The sequence below is a fragment of the Epinephelus lanceolatus genome, chromosome 15 (genome assembly GCF_041903045.1).
Source record: "Epinephelus lanceolatus isolate andai-2023 chromosome 15, ASM4190304v1, whole genome shotgun sequence".
In the NCBI taxonomy this organism is placed as follows: Eukaryota; Metazoa; Chordata; class Actinopteri; order Perciformes; family Serranidae; genus Epinephelus; species Epinephelus lanceolatus.
In genome coordinates this window covers 43,395,930-43,415,504 of record NC_135748.1, presented here as the reverse complement: position 1 = coordinate 43,415,504, position 19,575 = coordinate 43,395,930, and the positions used below count along the sequence as shown (strand labels likewise).

Here is a 19,575-nt window from a genome sequence, read left to right as displayed (position 1 = left end):
GCTCTATCCACTAAGCCACCGACACCCCGATAAATGCATTTTAAAAAAATGTTCACATCTGTGATTAAGGCATTGACTCTGACAGCCCTGGTGTATGTTGAAGAGTGTGTGTGGTCGTATCTCTGCTGCGTGTGTGTGTGTGTGTGTGTGTGTGTGTGTGTGTGTGCGCGCGCGTGCGCATGTGTGTGTGTGTTCGTCTCTGTTACTCTGAGCTGTTTTTGCCTGAGACGACATAATCAAGTTCTTCTTCTCCAAATTAAATCTGTAGCTAGTTTGTGACCTGAAATATGCCCTCATCCCCTCGGCAATACTTACAGCTCTGCACTGCACGCTGCAGCACACGCACACACACACACACACATAACTACACACCCACACACATACCCATACAGTGGGAACTGCAGGAAGGGATATTCTAATAGGTCCTGCAGTGATGTGTGGGGGCAGCAGAGTAACAAGAACCAGCTGCTCCCCTTGTCCTCCTCCTCTGCCTCCTCTTCATCACCTTTCTGCTCCTCCTGTTTCCTTCATCTCTCTTTTTTCCTCCTTTATTCCAGAGTGTTGTTATGATTATCAGCGTGCGTCGCTCTCTTCCTGTGCCACCGTACAGCACAAACAACATCAACAACAGAGACAACGCTGAAGGAGAAAAAAAAATCAGACAGACTTCCCCTAATGCGCGCACATACACACACACACACACACACACACACACACACACATCATGCATATAAAACCTGACAGGCGCACAAGCTTATAGACACACACACACACAATCAGAAAGACAAGATAGACGCCAACACATGAAGACGCTGAAGTGTAGTTAAAGCACACACACACACTGGGCTACTAATGAAGGTTGTTCCCAGTCAAAAGGAGGGAGCAGGATTCCCTCTCTGATTGATGACTCATTGAGGCAGTAGCTGTCGCTGTTTGTGCATCATTACTTTCTGTGCTGTATTAATACGACGGCGCTGCAGACGCAGCCACCTCAGGATCCCCGTGGCTTCTGCAAACAGGATTTAAAACCAGCGAGTGAAAAGTCTTAACAGTGGTGCAGAGGCATGTTGGCATCCTAATGAGTCGTACAGCACATCCTGACATCTGGCACAAGGACAAAAGGACAGCACACACACTGCAGCAGCAGCAGCAGCAGCAGCAGCAGCACAGGCCTGCACAATGCTGGACTACAAATCAGTGAAATCACATCATTCCTGCAGGCCTGGACTCAACATGGCCGCTCGCTGCACATCACAACACTTAGGAGCAGGATCGTGTTCGCAAACGACGACGTGCTTAGAAATGTAGACTAACAGCTCAGCTCAGGATTTTCTGTTCACATCTTTTATTGTGACAGAGACTGTAGAGGAAAAGTACCGAGCCCCTGAGGTGTGTACGCGATAAACACGACGGTAAACAACTGTGTTTTAACATGTGATTAAGACGTGTCAGAGGCTGCAGTTGTTTAACAGCTTAGCAGCTGCGCTTCATAAAGGCTGCGGTTACAACAGTGTGAGAACTTCACCGTACGATAACCTTCCCAGAAAATATCGATACCACGATGACCCGTAAAGGAATGGAAACAGAATGTTCTTTCACTTTAATTGAATTTTTAAACCATTGTCTTGATGGAAGGTTGTGTAAAAAGTCTCCCTTATCCTCCGTCAATACCGTAACGATAACATTAATAATAAACTTTCTCACAAGAAATGCAGCACAAAGTGAGATCCAAAATTTTAAAAGAGATGCAGCAGTGTGAAAGAGAGTTTCAGATGTGTGTGAGGGTTAGGGTTGGAGTCAGAGCGAGTGAAAGTCTTAAAGTGAAAAGCAATTGTTCACTGTATGATATCCTTAAATTTTCATGTCGTGGTTTATCTTAAACCGCCCCTCTGACCAGCTCTCATTAACTCTGTGTGTGTGTGTGTGTGTATGTCTGTGTGTCTTGTTTGCACTGTGGGACTCTCTGTGAAACCTGTTGGCGTTGAGCTCCGGCTCGGCTGTTTATAGAAGGTGTACAGGACCTGAGGCACGTGGTGCACTGTTAGCATTGTTGACTGTTGACTTGGAGCTCTCAGAGATTAATGTCGCATCTCCTGATTCCCATGTTGTGAATATCTCAACTGACATCCTGGAGAATTCATTTGTGCCTTTTCAACGTGAGCTGTGTTTTAGATTGTTGTGGTTCACTGTGGTTAATGTGTTGCTGCTGCTGCTGCTGTTGTTCAGGCTGTCGGCTCGTTCTCTGGAAGGTTCTCTGAGACCTGCTGTAGTGATGAAGGACAGAACAGAGTGAACTCAGGAGGCTCCTGACAGCAGGCTGAACCTTTAATGTGACTGTTACACCCTGTCACATATAAACCTGACTTTATTTTGTGGCTTGCCTTTTTTTTCTTACTGAAACAGCAGGAGGGCAGACACACACACACACACACACACACACACACACAGTAGAGGCGGTTCAGTTCAGGCAGGAGTCAATCCCAGGCCGGGGGGGGGGGGGGGGGGGTCCTAAGTGCTCAGCTCTCTGTGCACCTTATTGCTTTTTAGTGGTTAAGGCGGTTCACAAGTGGTGATTCATCACTCACTAACACAAACACACACACACACACACACACATACTCACTCACATACCAAGCTGTGAGCTTCCTGGGGGCTGTTCCCACCTCCAGCCTCATCACACCCGCTGATGACGAGCCGCAGAGTCACCAGAAGGTCATTCCAGGTGCCTCCCTGTGCGCTCGCTGTCATCTGAAACTGTATCTCTGTTTCTAACGCACAGAGACCTCCCTCTCCAGGTATGTGGTGGAACCACCTTTAATGCCAATTAGCTGCTGAGAGCGAGGACCCTTTCTTACTCCATGTGTGGCTCCGAGCAGAAACAGGAAGCAGACCTGGCTTCAAGCTCTCAGCTGGAGACGATGGGTTAATCTGTTGGAGAGAGAGAGGTCGACAGCAGCATCTGTTCAACCCTGATCACACAGGAAGTGCTTCAGCAGCTGGAGGCTTCTTTTTGTGACAGTTTTTAATTAGAATTAAACTTTTTGCTCACTGTTTTTGCTACGCGTGTTGTGTGACTGCGCTCTAGGCACCTGGCGTTTCTGCTGGAGCGCTCTGAACTCCTCAAGATGATTAAACTTCAGCTCAAAGCAGAAAAGCGCCCCACGTCATCTCTGCTTTTCCCCATTGTCTGATTAGATGATTTGAGAGGCGGGGCTTCTGTGGTGGTCACGACAACCAGTTTACAGTTGGTAACCAATGGAGGAGAAACTGGTGGTAGTGGTTGCTGGATACCCAGAGCTATACGACTTTACAAAGCACAGTTAGCACCATCTGAATAGAAAACAGCAGATAAGTGCAGTACTGTAAACGTCCATGATGGAGGAGAAGCTCCTGGACCAACTGGTGGTACTCCCCATGATCCAGCCTCTTTTTTAGGGTCTCATGTACCCACACAGATCTCTGTTTATCTGCTGACAGCCTCTCACCCTCAACCAGAGCTACAGACAGCACCCTCTGCCTCAACATGGCAGCAGCTACACACTGATTACTGCAGGATACACACAATAAATAAACAGTAGAGTGATGACACAGGAAGGTTAGGGTGAGGAGGTGATGGGCTGGTTGCCTGGCAACAATAAAAAGATGCAGGAAGCATTTTCTTTACTCGAGGCATTCGATAAAAGTTTTGATGGGCCTGAGGTTGCAACAATACACACACACTCACACACTGTGCAGCCTGTGTGTGTGTGTGTGTGTGTGTGTGTGTGTCCGCACAAAACAAAATCAAACTCAAAAATAGTAAAAATGCTCAAAAGAAATAAATGTAAAGTCTGCGCTTCATACTGACAATTTTTTTTTTTTTACGATTTATCGTTTAAAACTTTACAAAATGTAAGAAAACAGAGAAAAAAGCAGATTTTTGACTATAAAATAATGAAATTTTCAGACTGTTTCAAGATTCAATAATTTTATTGTCATAAGCAGTAAGAACTAGGTGGTTTACACATTACAATGACATTCTTAATAGCCAGTCTCCCTTCACGCACAACAAAATGAAATTAGAATTCTAACGTGCAATATGTAATTTTCTGCTGCTAGGGGTCTCAAACCAAAACAATAACAGAAGACAGAGTTGGATGACGTCATGAAGTAGCGTGGGATCATGGGAGTTGTAGTCATATAACAGATACAGATCTTACTTAGCTTTACAGTTAGCGATGGCTTCTCCCTCTCTGCTGCTCTCTCTTGCTCAGTGCGTCTTATGTTTAGCTATTCCTCTGCCTCTTTTATAAATGCAGTTCATTTACCGGCATCAGCTCAGCATCATAGAAACCTATCGTTAGATGTTGTGGTTAGCCAGCCTCCACTCCACACCGGAGCACTGGTGCCCCGGCGGGCAGCAGTGCTTGCAGTACACTGGTGGAAATGATTAATATTTCGATAACATCAGCCAGATGTTTGCTTACCTGTCTAATAGAACACACGCGAGGTCGGCGTCGAATTGTAGTCCTAGATTTTCATGAAGCTCTCTCCATCTCGGAAAGGCCACACCAATATTTATCCTTGATTTAGCTCTCTTCTTATCCCAAATTCTTCTGGGATCGCTTGGTTGACCCGTACGTTTCCGTTTTACCGGCTTGTTTACCGGGACAGCTTCAGTGTCAGAAGGTGCAGCAACCGTCAGTGCATAATCATGATCCATGACAAGTTAGCTTAGCCTAGCAACAGTAACGTTCACTCTCTGACGTCTCATCTGGTCTGCTGCTTCTTCTTCTCCTTCATTTAATGGCTATGGTAACTGAAGTTACGTCGCGACCTAATGACACGGTCCGTAACTTTTGTTAATATTTCATATTTATCTGGGTTTGAAAAATTGTTGGAAACATTTCTGATAATCAAAGTACACAACTAAACAAAATGTATAATATTGGTTTAGTCGTTTTTAGACATTTTTATGTGGAAAAACTACATATTATACCTTTAAGTTGATTTTTAAGAAAAATAAATGAATAAATGAGCAGAAACAAAGAACTAAGTTACAAACAACAACCTTCATCAGAATCTCAGTAAACAGCTTCTGTTATTTAGCAAATAAAAAAACAGTATTTTTTTGTGCCAGACAGGCACTCGAATATTTAGAGAAGCTGTTTGTGTCACAGATGTGTCGTTCCTGGTGAAACTGTGCTGCAGGTGAGGTGATGAGAGGCCGTCCATGTTTCTGTGTTTGTGAACAGCTGTGTTGTTCTGCAGTTTGGTTTCTGGCTACGACAGCAACTTTAATTAAAACAGTAAAACAGTAAAACAGTTAGTGAAATATTTCTGTTTACATAACTCTGCCTGTTTGCCTTCTCATTATATGATGACCCAACACTCCTCTGTCTCACTGTGGTTCCAGATGAAACTATATTTTTATTGTGAGATGAAGTTCAGAATAATTGACCTATGGCTAAGCCCCGCCCTCAAACGCGATGACAGTCACAGTGCGTATAGCCATTCCCATACACTGGGACATTCTCTGCCTGGACGTCCATTGAAATGCATTACAGAAAGTCAGTTTTGTATTTTGTATTTTTTTACACTTTAAACCACATCTCAAGCGAGAAAAGTGTCTCCTTTGGATAAAGTTGTGTGGTAACGTTAGACCACAACATCAACTCAACGTGAATAAGATTAACAATGATGTCTACATCTGTTCTAAGGTAAGTCAACATTGTGTTTGAGGCAACATATTGTCACTTTGCTGGAAAGAAATATAAAGTTATCTTTAACATCTCTAGCTAACGTTAGCTAAAGTTAGCCTAACGTTAGCTCCTAGCTGCGTTGTTCATCATGTCACCTTGTTTGCTGGGAGTTCATTAGCCTATTTTGTTCTAGTTTTGTACTTTGGTGATCGTACATCATTGTTAGCTGTTGTCCAAAGGGCTCTAGTTAAGCTAACGTTAACTTCTGGAGCTTAGCTTCATTAACTTATCTGTAATGGCAGAGATAACAAAGGTTGGCAAACGTTATGCTGAATGATTCAGTGTAAATACTGTAGCACCAAACTAACGGAGAGACACTCTTGGTAAAGATGGTAAAAAGGCCGTTATCCTTTTCTCATATTCTGAGCCAAAAACCTTAACTTCAGTGGCACTTTAACTTGTTGTCTTTGATGGTGACGGCAACCAGATGCGGTTCACAAGCGTACACTGTGACCTGTAAATTTTGGCTTGTAATTTAAGCTTTTCATCGACCTTCTCAACAATAAAATGATGAATATATCCCTCCAATGCGTAGTTTAGGCCCTTTTGGTTACTTCTCAATGACATCTGATCGTTATCTCTCCAAAAATCATCAGTTGCCTCCTGTGAAATGCCGTGTACTGTGACACCTGCCATAGCGCCGCTCACTGAATGTTGATAGTTTGTCCAGTGAGTGGAGGGGGCGTGGCTTAGCCATAGGTCAATTCAAACTAGGGATGTCCCGATCCAGCTTTTTCACTTCCGATCCGATACCGATATCACAGCCTTGAGTTTTGGCCGATACCGATCCGATCCAAGCGCGTATTATACATATTCACTTATTTTGTTGTCAGTCATGTTAGAAAAGGTCTGATCAAGCAATATTACTCTAACAAGAACAACTACTTAATCGGGCTAGTTAGAATGATCCACAACAATTGGTATGAGAAACTGACCCGTCTATTGTTAACAGGGTTAAATAAACAAACTTTAAACTTGAACATTAACATTAAATAAAAAATATAGCTGGTTTGCTTTGGCTGCTTTGGCCCCTTAATAAATAGAAAATAAGTCAACACAAGAAATCTTTAAAATGTCTAACAATGAAATTAAAATAGCAGCAAGACTCCACACACTTGTGCTTTGGCCCCCTAATAAATAAAAAAAAGATTAACACCACAAGACATTGTTGACATTTAACAAACAATGCGGACTTTCCTTTTCAGTTATATTTATAGTGTCAGCGCCAGCCTGGTGCTGCTGTTTCCTGGGACCAACAGAGGGGACAAAAAAACCACACACAATATTGTACAACTGTTTAAACAAGCAATAGTCCATCCATGGCTCCAGTTTCACTAATTGTGCCCAAAACAATGCCATCAGTGCTCTTTACTTAAACAGTAAGAGTGTAAACCAAATAAAAATATCACTCTCAAAAAACCAGAGCAGAAAACAAATAGTCAGTTAACGAAGTTGACCGCTACTCTTCCTACCCTCCGTGTGTGTCTGCCGTCTGCATGCTGGCCTGGTGGATTGATAGTAAGTGCTGGAGCGGATCACTGGAATGGACTGCTTGAATCGCGGAGCGCTGGGCTGGCCGGACTCCGTGGAAAACTGGATCGGAGTTCTTGGATCGGCATTTTTCCATGCAGTCCGATCCGATGCACGTTTTTGCTAATATCGGCAGCCGATACCGATCCGAATATCAGATCGGGACATCCCTAATTCAAACTAATACTTAAATGTCTTTGTTGATAAATCCTCGCTGACATACAGAACATCAACATGGCAGAAACATAAGTTAAATGAAATATTGGAATTCTTGTTGACCAATAAGAAACAATATATTAAAATGCAGAAATCTACACATACCGTAAAACTTCAGTTAAACACCCAGTCTCTTACCAGCCCGGTGTGGCTACACATTAAGGCAATACAGGCCTGTCTCTATTAGAGGCCTGGTCTGGCTGCCAAACAGGAATATCTGTAGAAGTCCTTTGGACGTATAAAACCTGGTTTGCTACCAACTTGAGCTAATGTTCGTTAGCTACTTACATCGCACATACATGTGTAAATGTTTAACCTTTTTTCAGTATGTAGATGCTACATGTCGTTAGCTCTGTTAGATTCTCCACAATTCAGTCGTTGAGTTAATTTTACTGACACCATGAGCACCACAGAGTAATTCATTCAGATTTACCAGCATGATGGAAAAACAATCAATGATTCTCGTCCTCTGAAGCTGTCACAGAGTCAGATTTGTGTCCATTCCTCGATCACCATGTAGGTTATTTATACTCCTTTACTCTGTGAGGGGCCACCTGTCAAAAGATTTCATAAAATTAATCCAAGTTGTGAGAATGCTGCTGAGAATTTGGACCATGTGAGGCTTCATGATACGGTCCCATCGTGTTTTCCAGCTCATACCTCCCAGTTCACCCAGTTCTCCCAGTTCTGTTCATCTGCAGCGGCTTTGTTCCAGAAAATATTCAGACGAACATCAAAAAAACTTTTTATTTGAATGTGTTAAAACTCATATAACTCAATGTTCAGAGCTGGTCGGCCGTCAGCTGTACAGTAGTCTCTGCGGTGGTTTCATGTGCAACTTTTTGGCCAAGACATGGCGACGTGAGGCGAAGCAGCAGTCGTCTTTCCTTGCTGCTGGTTCTCTGAGGTTGGTCGGTGTGTTCAGGCCTGAAGGGATCCTTATCACAAATGTTTGTTTCCTTCATTTTTGTGTTTAAGCAAGCAGCTACATGCCAAACACTGAAGAATGGCTCTTAGAGAGCTGGTAGGGCCGGTTTGACGTGACACTTGACCTCTGACGGTCACCTGATAAGACGCCATGGAGCTCGTCCTTAACAACAAAACAGGTTGGACGCTGACAGTAAGAACTGAGAGGAGCAGAGATCCAAGAGGGAGATTTAAAGGAAATGTAAAAGAGCAAAAGATTTGACTTTTAAAACTTGTTTCCTTCACAGTAAAGCAGAGATGTTACATAACCTGTGTGCAGCTGCTTCAATTCTTTAAACATTATTTTTCATTCATGATGTTGTTTTCAGCGTACAGTTTGGAGTTCATGTTTTGTACATTGACAGTATTTTTTACTTCATTTCCACTTTATTGAGCTTTAATTTGACACCGGACTCAAACACCTCCGGGGCCCCCAGGAGCCAACATATTACTGAGATTATTCTGACTGCAGTAAATAAAGATGGAAACAAGTGTAAATCCAACCTCAAGGCTTCACCGCATCACTTCACGCACCTGTAGGTGACACACGCCGTGTTCTTTCTCAGCTCACTCGCTTTTATTGACATTTACCGAGACACGAGTTGTAATGTTGCTGTGCCGGTTGCTGTTTAACGAGAGTGCACCCATCATGACACCTGGGCTGCAGGTTGGCGGTGGGTGAGAACACTTGAATTATCCTCGGGGAGAACGCGCCCTGATTCACCGAGTGACGCATTTGCCCTCACAGTGTGTAACAGTTTTTATGCAAAGCAGCCCCACCGGCCATACCACACACCGTGATGTTATATATGCTGGCTTATGCAAACGACTGACCTTTCACAGAGCATTTACATCAGGGCGGGAAATTAACTTTTTGATCCAGCGGCCTGTGTCTGTGAGATTTATAAATCCAACCAAACTGCTCATTATGACATGACACAGAGAGCTGACTCCAGGCTGACTCTGTCAGAGGCAAAGTTTGTCTTCAGACATTAATCAGCTGAGTTAATCATAAAGTTTCAAACTATTTCCTTAAACTGTGTCATTATTCGATCATCTGTTGCAACTTACGTGGGAAACATTGGCAAAACAAGTGTATCCGCTTATTTTATTGTCTTTTTATTTGCACACACATAAATCTGCATGAAATTAACAGAAAGAAGCCACAAATGGACCTCCGCTCAACTTAACGAGGAAAACAAGAACAAAAAAGAACTAAACTAATGTCATTCAGAAAAATACAACGAAAGATAAATGAGAACAAGAAGCACTCTGAGCAGAAATACTAACACATCAGTGAATGATAATCTGATATAAAAAAAATAAAGAGAGAAAGAAGATAAAATGTATATGTACACATCAGGAAAAAAATCAGGAGTAATTATAATTTCCTTTTCTAAAGACAGCGTCACTACATTGTGTTTAATATTGGTTGCACTGATTTTCAGTCATTTAATTAAATACTGAATAAGTGAAAAAAGTGGTGAATTAAAAAGAGCTGAATTTGTGTCCCACGAAGGATGTTACATCCTCAACGTACAGATACCTGATGAAAGAAAGTTACTGTGGAAGGTTTAGGCAATAAAATAATAATAATAATAATAATAATAATAATAATAATCATCTTTATTTATAACATGCTTTTCAAAACAGAGTCACAAAGTTTTTCACGTGTCAATAATCAAAACAGATGAGACGTGAAAACAGCAACTTTTAAAAGACCTGATAAAAACACTTTAGTGTCTGAGGAAATAAAAGACACTTTAAATGAACTAAAAACTTGCTCTCTTGCTCTCCGATAAAACTCTGACTCGACCGTCCTGATTTTCTGGGGCAGATTGTTTCAGAGCCTCGCGGCCCTGACAGCAGACATTTTGTCCCCTTTAGTTTTCAGCCTCTGGGTCAGACAGAAGACCTCTGCTGCCCGACGACCTCAAAGTATGTCCTCAAAGTTACTGAGGTTAGCTGTAGGTGAGCATGCACCTTAAAATTACTCACACAGAAAATCAAAAATAAGAACCATAACAGCATTTTATTCTTTGTGCAGCAGAAAACTGAGGCTTCTGTCTTCTGTGTCATCACATTGTACACTCGTAATGACGACACTGCGCTACGTTACATGCGATGCAAAACCACGCAAAAAAGAATGATGAATCTATCACGACACTTTTTCACTCTGCTCATAAAAATGATCGTTTCTCAAAAGCTTAATAATGTACAGAGTTCAAATAACTTATGGAGTGTAAAGAAATATTTTGTTAATGCTTCTACATTTGAAAATCTTTTGGATCAAAATGGTTTCAGTTTTAATTTTGTAAAATCTGAAAAAATGTCCAATTTTTCTATTTTTTTAATGACACAATTTGAGTACTTTTTACTAATTATTATGGCTTTCGACTCAGTCTTTTAGCTCAGGTTGTACAGAGTTTAGGGAGATGAAGTATTTGAAGATACTCCATGAGATGACGTCACAATTTGCGAAAATACCAATGTCTGTTCTGGTGGGTCGTTTCAGTTCAAAGAGTTCAAAGGGTTAATTATCTGATTGGACGTTGACAGTTAAACCAGGACCTGAGACCCTGAGTCACATGCTCTCAGCTCTCAGCATGTTTTCTTGGCCAGAGTTGTGGGTACCTGTCATCACGCAAGGATGGAGATTTTGGCTTCTGAATGCGGAGGTGTCAGCACAGATCTGATCCCAGTCCCTGTCACTTTAGTGAGCATGATGCATGATGGATGTGTCTGCGCTCTTTGCCATGATTTACACCGTCTGGTGCCAGTTAGACACATGTACATGTGTCAGAGTGAACACTAGTCCTGGTTTGCCCTTGAATTACTTTGGTGTACTTTGCCTTCCTCCTCTGGCTGTCAGGTCATCGTGTTCTTCTTCTCACATCGAGGCAAAGCTATAAAAGATGGTTGTTATGCCACTTTATAGTTGACAGTGAAGGGTTATGACCTGTAACAAAGGTTGATGATGCACGTACATGTTCCAACAACTAGTCCTCCACAAAGCTTCATATTTTAAAAATCCCCTGAAAAACCATTTTCCTTTCTTTATATCCCCTCAAATGTCCGACCTCATCTTTACTGACTTGTATCTGTGCTGGAGTAGCTGCGGAGGAGTGTTTTCACACTCCTCTGCTGAAGGGGGCGATGTCTCTTCACTTCCCTAAAAGCCAAGATTCAAATGTACACTGGGCAGTTAGATAAGATACGTCACTAATGCGAAAGCTGATCGCTGTCTAATACAGGAAACACATATCGACCGGGGACAGACTTTGACACGACATCGGCAAAGAAACCTGAACCCTCGTCTACAGAGAGCAGAGGTAGCACTAGTACAATGAAGGTTTCCACAGCAGACTTGTATGAGGGTCAAGTTTTTGGATTTAAAATGGACGCCTGAGCTTCCTTCCACTGCATACCAAAATACATCATAGGGCTGCAAAATAATCAAATATTAACAATCACGATTTTGTCTTCCCACAATGAAATAAACACGAGCGACTGCAATATTAAGGTTCAAAATGAAAACTCCTCTGCACATCAAATAAAACACTTCCTAAACAGCCAGCCTTCACTTCTGAAGATCTGTCATGGCCCCAGACGGCAAAACAAAAATCATCCATTGTCACCTGATGTTTGGAGGTATTTCAGATTTAGGAGAGAACAAATCATAAACTTGTGTCTGTGCTGCAAAGCAACAAAATGAACCTGTTAAACCACCTGAAAAACACCACAATCTGCAGACCGATGAACGCAGAAGAAGAAGAAGAATAACGTAGTTAACATTACTGTACCGTTACAGTTAGTCCCTGTCTTTGTCTAGCATCAACTCAGACATTCATCACAGCGACGTTCCCGTACTTCACTGTATCGTGACTGATGTACAAACAACAACAACAACAAACAGCAGCAGAGGTGTACCTATAGGGGACGCAGTGAATTCAGGTGAAGAAACCCTCTGATACGTCCCCTAGTCGCTGACTTTAGGGAACAACAAACTCATCATCTGAGTCTGGGTCTGACTGAGACTGTACGACTGTACGGCTGAGTCTCTCCCATGTTTCCTCTGACGCTAACACTCGCCATCTTGATTCATTCTGCTCTGTCACTGATCAACCTACAGCAAGCAGTGGTGGTCGACTTTTTTTTTGGCCAGTTCAGCATGTTGAATCGGTGTCAGTGACGACAGAGCCCATCGGTGAATTAAATCAGTGTGTTTGTCCGTTCAGCTCAGCACACGTGAAGAGAAACTGAAGTGAGGAACGTAAACAAAGAGCTAAAGTCCAGAGGGAGTGAGATCAAAACACGGTCCCACGGTCATGGAAAACCTGGAACAGTCATGAATTAGTTAAAATCACTGAAAGTTTTGGAAGAGCCATGGAGGTTTAGTTGTGTGCAATGACAATTTTACAGTAATCTTTCATGAATAACTCCTGTGACATAAACGTATTTTCTGTAGCTGATGACGTAATGTAACTTATTACGCGTCAATATGTGACAACGTTTTGTTTACCATCACATATGTTTCCTCATTTTCTCCCAGTATTCTGTGTCTGTCTTCATGTTGACCAGCTAGCTGAAAACATGTTGTTTGAATCTGATATGTTTGAAGAACACCAGGAAAATAGGGCAAGAAAAATATTTTTTATATATAAATATATTTTTTCTTGAGAAGTCTTGGAGGAGTTTTTAAATTTTGTCCATGAAGCTGTGTGTGACCCCTTTGATCCATAAGGTCAGATTATTTTTCTCTTCAGCAGAAACGTTTCCTGATGGTTTGTGTTATTGTTCACTGGCGCACGGTAAATATGCTCTGATTGTGTTGTTAATGTGCTAACTGGCTAACTAGCATCAAGACGCTCTTCCTGTTTCCCTTTTTCAATGATGGATACAGACAACCACCGTCTGCAGGAGCAGAAGGTACGTGCTGGTTGACTGTCGTCTTTGTGGTGTGTTCAGGTGCATCTTTCTGGCCGAGACATTAGAACGTGAGGCGACTCAACAGGAGGCCTTCATCACCGCTAGTTCTCTGATGTGGTTTCGGTGCGTCGCGGTCTTAATTTACAGAAAAAGAAGATTACTGTCACAACTAATTTCATTACAAACAAAAACATTTTACAAGTTTTCCCAAACTTTAGTGATTTGACTAACTCAATGAGTTTTCCAGAACTGGAAAATGAGGTTGTGAAATTCTAGGACTTCTCCAGGTTTTCCACGACTGTGTGAACCCTGTCACTGTGAGTGCATGAGCACAGACACCTGAGATGATGGAGAGAGATAAGCTGACATTCATGGTCAAACAGTCTGTTGGACAAAGCCGTGGCGTTGAGGTGAGATGGTACGGCTGGCAACAAGATGACATGTTGCATGTTGGGTTTGCTGTGTTGAGAGACGCGTGCTGAGGAGGTGTGTCTTGACGCAAGGTTCGCCTCTCTGCGTGCTGGCCCGCCATAGGCTGCTGACTGGTGAGCTGGGATGGAGAAGACGAGGCAGAAAAGAGAAGGCACTAGGACCCAGCGGCGAGACAGTGAGTAGGCAGGCAGAGTGGGGCTGAGTCACTGCATGTGTCTGAGAGGCAGTCAGAAACAGAGCAGAGCAAGGGAGCAGAGGTGATCTCACACTCATCAGCACAGGATAACACAACCATGATGGGTTGACTTGGGGGGGGAGGCGGTTGGAGAGAGGAAGTGTGCATTCGCCACCACTTGCTCAGCCATGGAGACCAACAAAGTTCTACATTTTGTGCCTTCGGGTAAGTGATCACAGCTCTCAGAGCTTCTCCTCAGCTGTGCACGACACAGCGTCCACTGGGAGAACCTTGGGGTTCCCTACCTAGTGAAACCTGAGAACCCCCTGTGCAAAACATGTGCAGCCCACCTCCACTTCCACTGTGAGGGACGGCAGATGTTTGGCTGGCATGTGTTCTACTGTACATACTTGGTGTTTTCTGTGTTTGCTCTTTCTGTGTACTTAGGAATGCAGCAGCGTTGTGCTTGTGTGACAGAAATCCTGTTTTTATTTTATTTCCAGTGGAGGCGGGGTTGAACGAGCCCTGTTGTGCTCTCTGAAATGCAGATGTTTTTTTGCATTTTTGCACGAGTACGCCGTTTTTTTTTTCCTTCTTCTTCTCCTTGTTTATGTCTGGTATGCGACACGAGAGGTTCCTGCATCGTATTTCTTCAGTTGAGGAACTGAGGCTTTAGAAATGAGTGTGTTGCAGACCCCTCCGGAGGACGGCAGGCAGTATACCTGTCGAGCAGAGACAGCTGGAATGCAGAGCTCATAATGCACTTTCTCATGTGTTGCGCTGACGGGCTCGTGCGAGTGCGCTTGCTAGACGGAGAGGGATGGACACAGCACGAGAAACCATGTGTGTGAATGTGCACATGGATCTGTGTGTAGCGTGTGTGTTTGTGTGTGTGAGATGGAGACAGACAGACAGATTAGTGTTGGTGACAGCCACAGGAGAGCAGCGAGTTCTCCCTTCACTGAAAGTCCTCTGAGAGACCAGAGCCCATTTGGAGGTGTGATGCGGTTGCCTCCTCACTTTCATTTTGTGGGAGTGGGATACTGCGTCTGTGTGTGTGTGTGTGTGTGTGTGTGTGTGTGTGTGTGTGTGTGTGTGAGATGGGGGCATTATGTGGGATAATAATGCGAGTGCGGGAATATTATGTGTGTGTGCACGAGTGTGTTTTTGTTTGCAGCGTATGGGATAATGTGTGAGGATCCGTCCCTGTGTGTATGCATTTGTCAGAGTACAGTCGTGCTCTCGTGAGATGTGCAAGAGTGTGTGTGTGTGTGTGTGTGTGAGCGTCATGCACTGTGCACACTAACTACATCTCAGAGTGTGTGTCGGGGCGTGATGGACACTGCTGTGGCTCGTCCTCTGAAGAGTAATTTGCATTCATTTGCTTAGTGCTGATTAGAGGCGGAGAGCGCAGGTTTGATCCTTGCAGCAGAACAATTTGTTTGAGCCAACACAAAGGAATTCACAAGGTTTGTTAGTGCTCAGAGGAAAGGTTGAGGTTTGAGTCCAAATGTCTGATCCAGTAACATCGTGTCCGATCTCTTATCCACTGAATCACAATTAATGTCACGTCATTTAACCTTGGCTCTAAATCAGCATATTAACGATCTGCTGCCCGCCAGAACAAAGTGACCAAAATATATCTGCAGGAATTTGATGGAGTTATTGATCCTCACCAGTGACTCAACAATTACTTTGCCAGAGGATTCGATTTCTCGCTTTCCAAACTCACTGTACCGCCATCTGGATTTTCAAATCAAAGCAGAGCGAGCTCTTGTGCGCAGCTTCTCTCAGCGACAGGAACGTGCTGTCCATCAGAATGTTCAGCTGAGGCCGCTCACACACACACACACACACACACACACACACACACCAAAAAACATGTTCTTATTGTCATTTCTGAGCGTGGTGGCGATCCCTTATTGCAGCATATTGCAGGTAATCTCCCACATGGTGTCATTATCAGTGGCAACCTGCCGACAGGTGAAGGAGCAGCTGGCGCTGTGGGAGGAGGTCAGGAGAGATGGGATTCACTTTATGGAGCTGTAAATGACCAAAGAGCTTCACAGCGTAATGATATTGCAGTCAGGGTCTGATTTCACACTGACAGCGTGCACATTGATTCACCGTCTGATTTTTGTTTGCTCGCTGTCAAAATGGAGCAAACACAGCCTGAAGCAGGTCAGTGTGAGAACGTCTGTACAGAACATTTCAGTTGTGACGGCGACGTCATCGAGGCTACTTCCTGTTTGCTTTTGTTCTTCAGTTATGAAAAGGTCGTTTTCAAAATAGCAATGGGCGATAATCTGCTATTAAGGTTGCAACGGTGATGATAACCATCTCAGAAAATATCACATTATCATGGTGTTACAGAATTTATCTTATGAGTCAGACTGAGACTTAAAGAATGAAAACAGAAAGGTAATTGTTGGTTGAACAAATATTTTATTAATAGAACTGAAAATTTAAACCATTTTTTAAAATTGAAAAATGTGTTAAAAAGTCTCAGCTTTTAAAAATACTAAAAAAAGTGAGATTCGTCAGTATCATAGCAAATGGACACGATATGATAACCATCAACTTTAACGTCACAGTCTACCTTCAAACCTGGAAATCGCTGCAACACTATTTGCTCTATAGTGTTCTAGTGTCAGTGGAGTGTTGCTCATATTGCTTCAAATTCTGTCGTCCATATTGGGTATTCTGAGTAAATTGTAGTTAACCCTCTGAAAGCGGATCTCCTGTGGACGGCGGGGCTCGTTATTTTCATGATCCTGTTTAATTAAAATCAATCTAAAATAAAAACTAGAAGAGCTAGAGAATTCATTTTTTTTGCAACAGAAAGCTGAGACTTCCAGCTTTTGCGCCATCACGTTGTCAGCATGCAATGACATCATCCCGTTATGCGGTCAAAACGTGCAGTGGTGCCAGAGGAGTAGAGAGGCAGGTCGATAGGAATGTATGTTGTATTTTTTTTTTAAATTTATGTAACTAATTTAAATATTTTTATCAATTATTTTGGGTTATTCCCTTAAGCTTTCAGGTTTTACAGATTTTAGAGATATAAAATGCCAAAAAATATCAATATAGACGCTGAGGAAATATTTCTACTAGGGGTGTAACGGTACACAAAAATCACGGTTCGGTACATACCTCGGTACACAAGTCACGGTTCGTTTTTTTTTTTGGTACAGTAATGAAAAAAATAGACAACTATTAAATATCTTTTGCTTATTGGTAACCTTATTAAAACATACCACCACAGCAGTTAACTCTTTTTACACAATTGTTGAATGAAACAAATATATATAAAATCCTGCTTTTTCACATTGTTTGAATGAAAATAGAAATATAAAAGTGCAAAATGAAATCCTGCTGTTTTTTTTAACACATTTTTTAATGAAAAATATAAATTTCTGCTTTAGCAGTTTTACTCAATTAAAATAAGTATAGTGCAGCTGGTCAGCTTTAAAGCCTGCTCAGATTCAGTTTTACTAGGAACTTACTTAGCTTTCCCACTTTGTTAAAGTGCAGTAAACAAAACATGCTTATATCTGAAGTGCAGCTTAAACAATTTTACTCAACTCCAATGGCGTTGGTTATTTCTTTAGCGCGATGGTCAGGGAAACGCTCTTTCTTTTTAAACAACGACGATATCGTAGTTTGCACCAGATTGCTCTTTCTAGTTGTGCCGGTTAACGTTCAAACTCGGGTGGTGTCGCTTTAGATGCGTTAGCATGTTAGACGTGTTTCCAAGTACATACCTGACCGCTGTTCTGCAGTGTCGGCACACTGCTTTTGTCTTGTCAACTTGTTTATTTCCATCTTCGTATTTTACCCTGAAACCAAAGTGTTCCCAAACAGAGGACTTAAGGTTTGCGGGTGGAATTAAAATAAAACAAAATAAAATAAAATAATATCCTGCGCCCAGTAATTCGGTACAGGGTCGTGCCGAACCGAAAGTCGCGTACCGAACGCTTCGACACAAATACATGTACCGTTACGGCCCTACTTTCTACTGCAGATCAAACTATTAAAATGACTTTTCACTTTGCTCATAAAAATGATTTTATCTCAAAAACTAAAAAATTTCAATCGTTCAAACTTACGGAGTGTAAAGAAGTATTGTGATCATGTTTCTACGTGTAAAAATGTTTTGGATCAAAATATTTGTATGTTTATTTTTTCAAATTCAATAAAAAGAAACATCAGATATTTGTATTTTTTCAAATTTATGACATTATTTCAATACTTTTATTATTTATTATGATCAATTATTGTGACACATATGAACATGTTCAGAGAAATGACATCACAACAGGCAGAAATACCAACGTATGCACTGACAGACAGTTTCTGTGACGGAGGTCAAAGGGTTAACAACAAACAAAAGAGTTCTTGTTTCAGGTCTTTCACCTGTCATCATTTCTTTAAACATATCCTCCAGCAAGAATATTCAGCATTCCAACTGCAAGTGACTCTGTAGCAACTATTTAGCTTTAATAATGTCACTGAAAAAAGTATTTTTGGTTTTTCAAATGCAAATTTATGACTTTAACTAACAGTTATCGTCATTATTGACGAATCAGCCGCTGATTTTCTCAATAAGTTGATTTGTTTTTCAGTCAATAAAACGCCAGGTGAAAAATGCCTGTTGCAATTTGTGTAAAGCTCAAAGTGACTTCTTGAAATTTATCATTTTGTCTCAAACCAAAGAAAAAATATTCGGTTTAATGTCACTGAAGACAAAAACAAGAAAAAAAACAGGAAATCCTCACATTCGAGAAAAATGGAAAAGAAAAGCGCTGAAAAATGAAACCAACACGAAAGTACCAAAAGCTGCAGTTCCTCTAATGTCCACTTGAGGCCCCTACAGTGAGTCCGTCCCCACAGACCTCCATGTTCACATGTAGAAATCAACATGTTCACAGCCTGTTTGGTGTCTGCAGATCATTTCAATGTTCATGGCAACTTTTATAGAACTCACCTTTTTACATTTTTATAAAGGCCATCAGTGAGTCAGATCCGCCCCCCACTCCTCCACAGCTCCGCCCACTCACCCAAATATGGTCACTTCTGGCTCCAAAAAAACAAGATGGTGACGACCAAAATGCAGAACTTAAGGCTTCAAAACTTGAGTCCGCAAACCAGTGGGAGACGTCATGGAAGCTGCGTCTACTACTTTATACAGTCTAAGATTTTTGCTTGAAATATGATCAGTTAATTATCAGAGTGGTTGCTGATTAATTTTCTGTCCATCACGTCCTCAACCTCTGAACTGATTGGCTGTCATCTGATGTCAAGAAGCCTCTGTGTGAGATCAAATGTAGCCAGTGGATTTCCAGTTTGATCAGCAACTTGAGACCGGTTGAGGCAACGTTTGGGTTCATCTCTTTAATCTGACGTCAGCATATGAGGACAGATAGATCAGAAATATACGTTGATGAGAAGCTAAACTATCGTCAGACGATATCCGATGGGCGGTGAGATTGAATTTCAGCCAATGCAACCAAAGCCCGCTCAAATGTGATTGGTCAGGACCAAAGAAACTCTCTGACAAGATCACAAGGCATCACAAGCTCTGCC

The 19,575-nt window shown here is 42.1% G+C and overlaps 1 protein-coding gene across 5 annotated transcripts in view; it reads left to right on the top strand.

The window, feature by feature from the left end:
• Positions 1–19,575, top strand: part of slc4a11 (solute carrier family 4 member 11) — a 184,408-nt gene that overhangs the window by 20,617 nt on the left and 144,216 nt on the right. Inside the window, exon 1 of one of the 5 annotated variants that reach the window (XM_033643530.2) lies at positions 14,047–14,214. The exons of 3 other annotated variants lie outside the window; for them this stretch is intronic. In XM_033643530.2, the coding sequence (XP_033499421.1) occupies positions 14,178–14,214 (37 nt within the window). In that variant the 5' untranslated portion in view covers positions 14,047–14,177. Of the gene's footprint in view, positions 1–14,046; positions 14,215–19,575 lie in introns of those variants that run through there. One more of the 5 variants, XM_033643532.2, reaches the window with a different exon arrangement.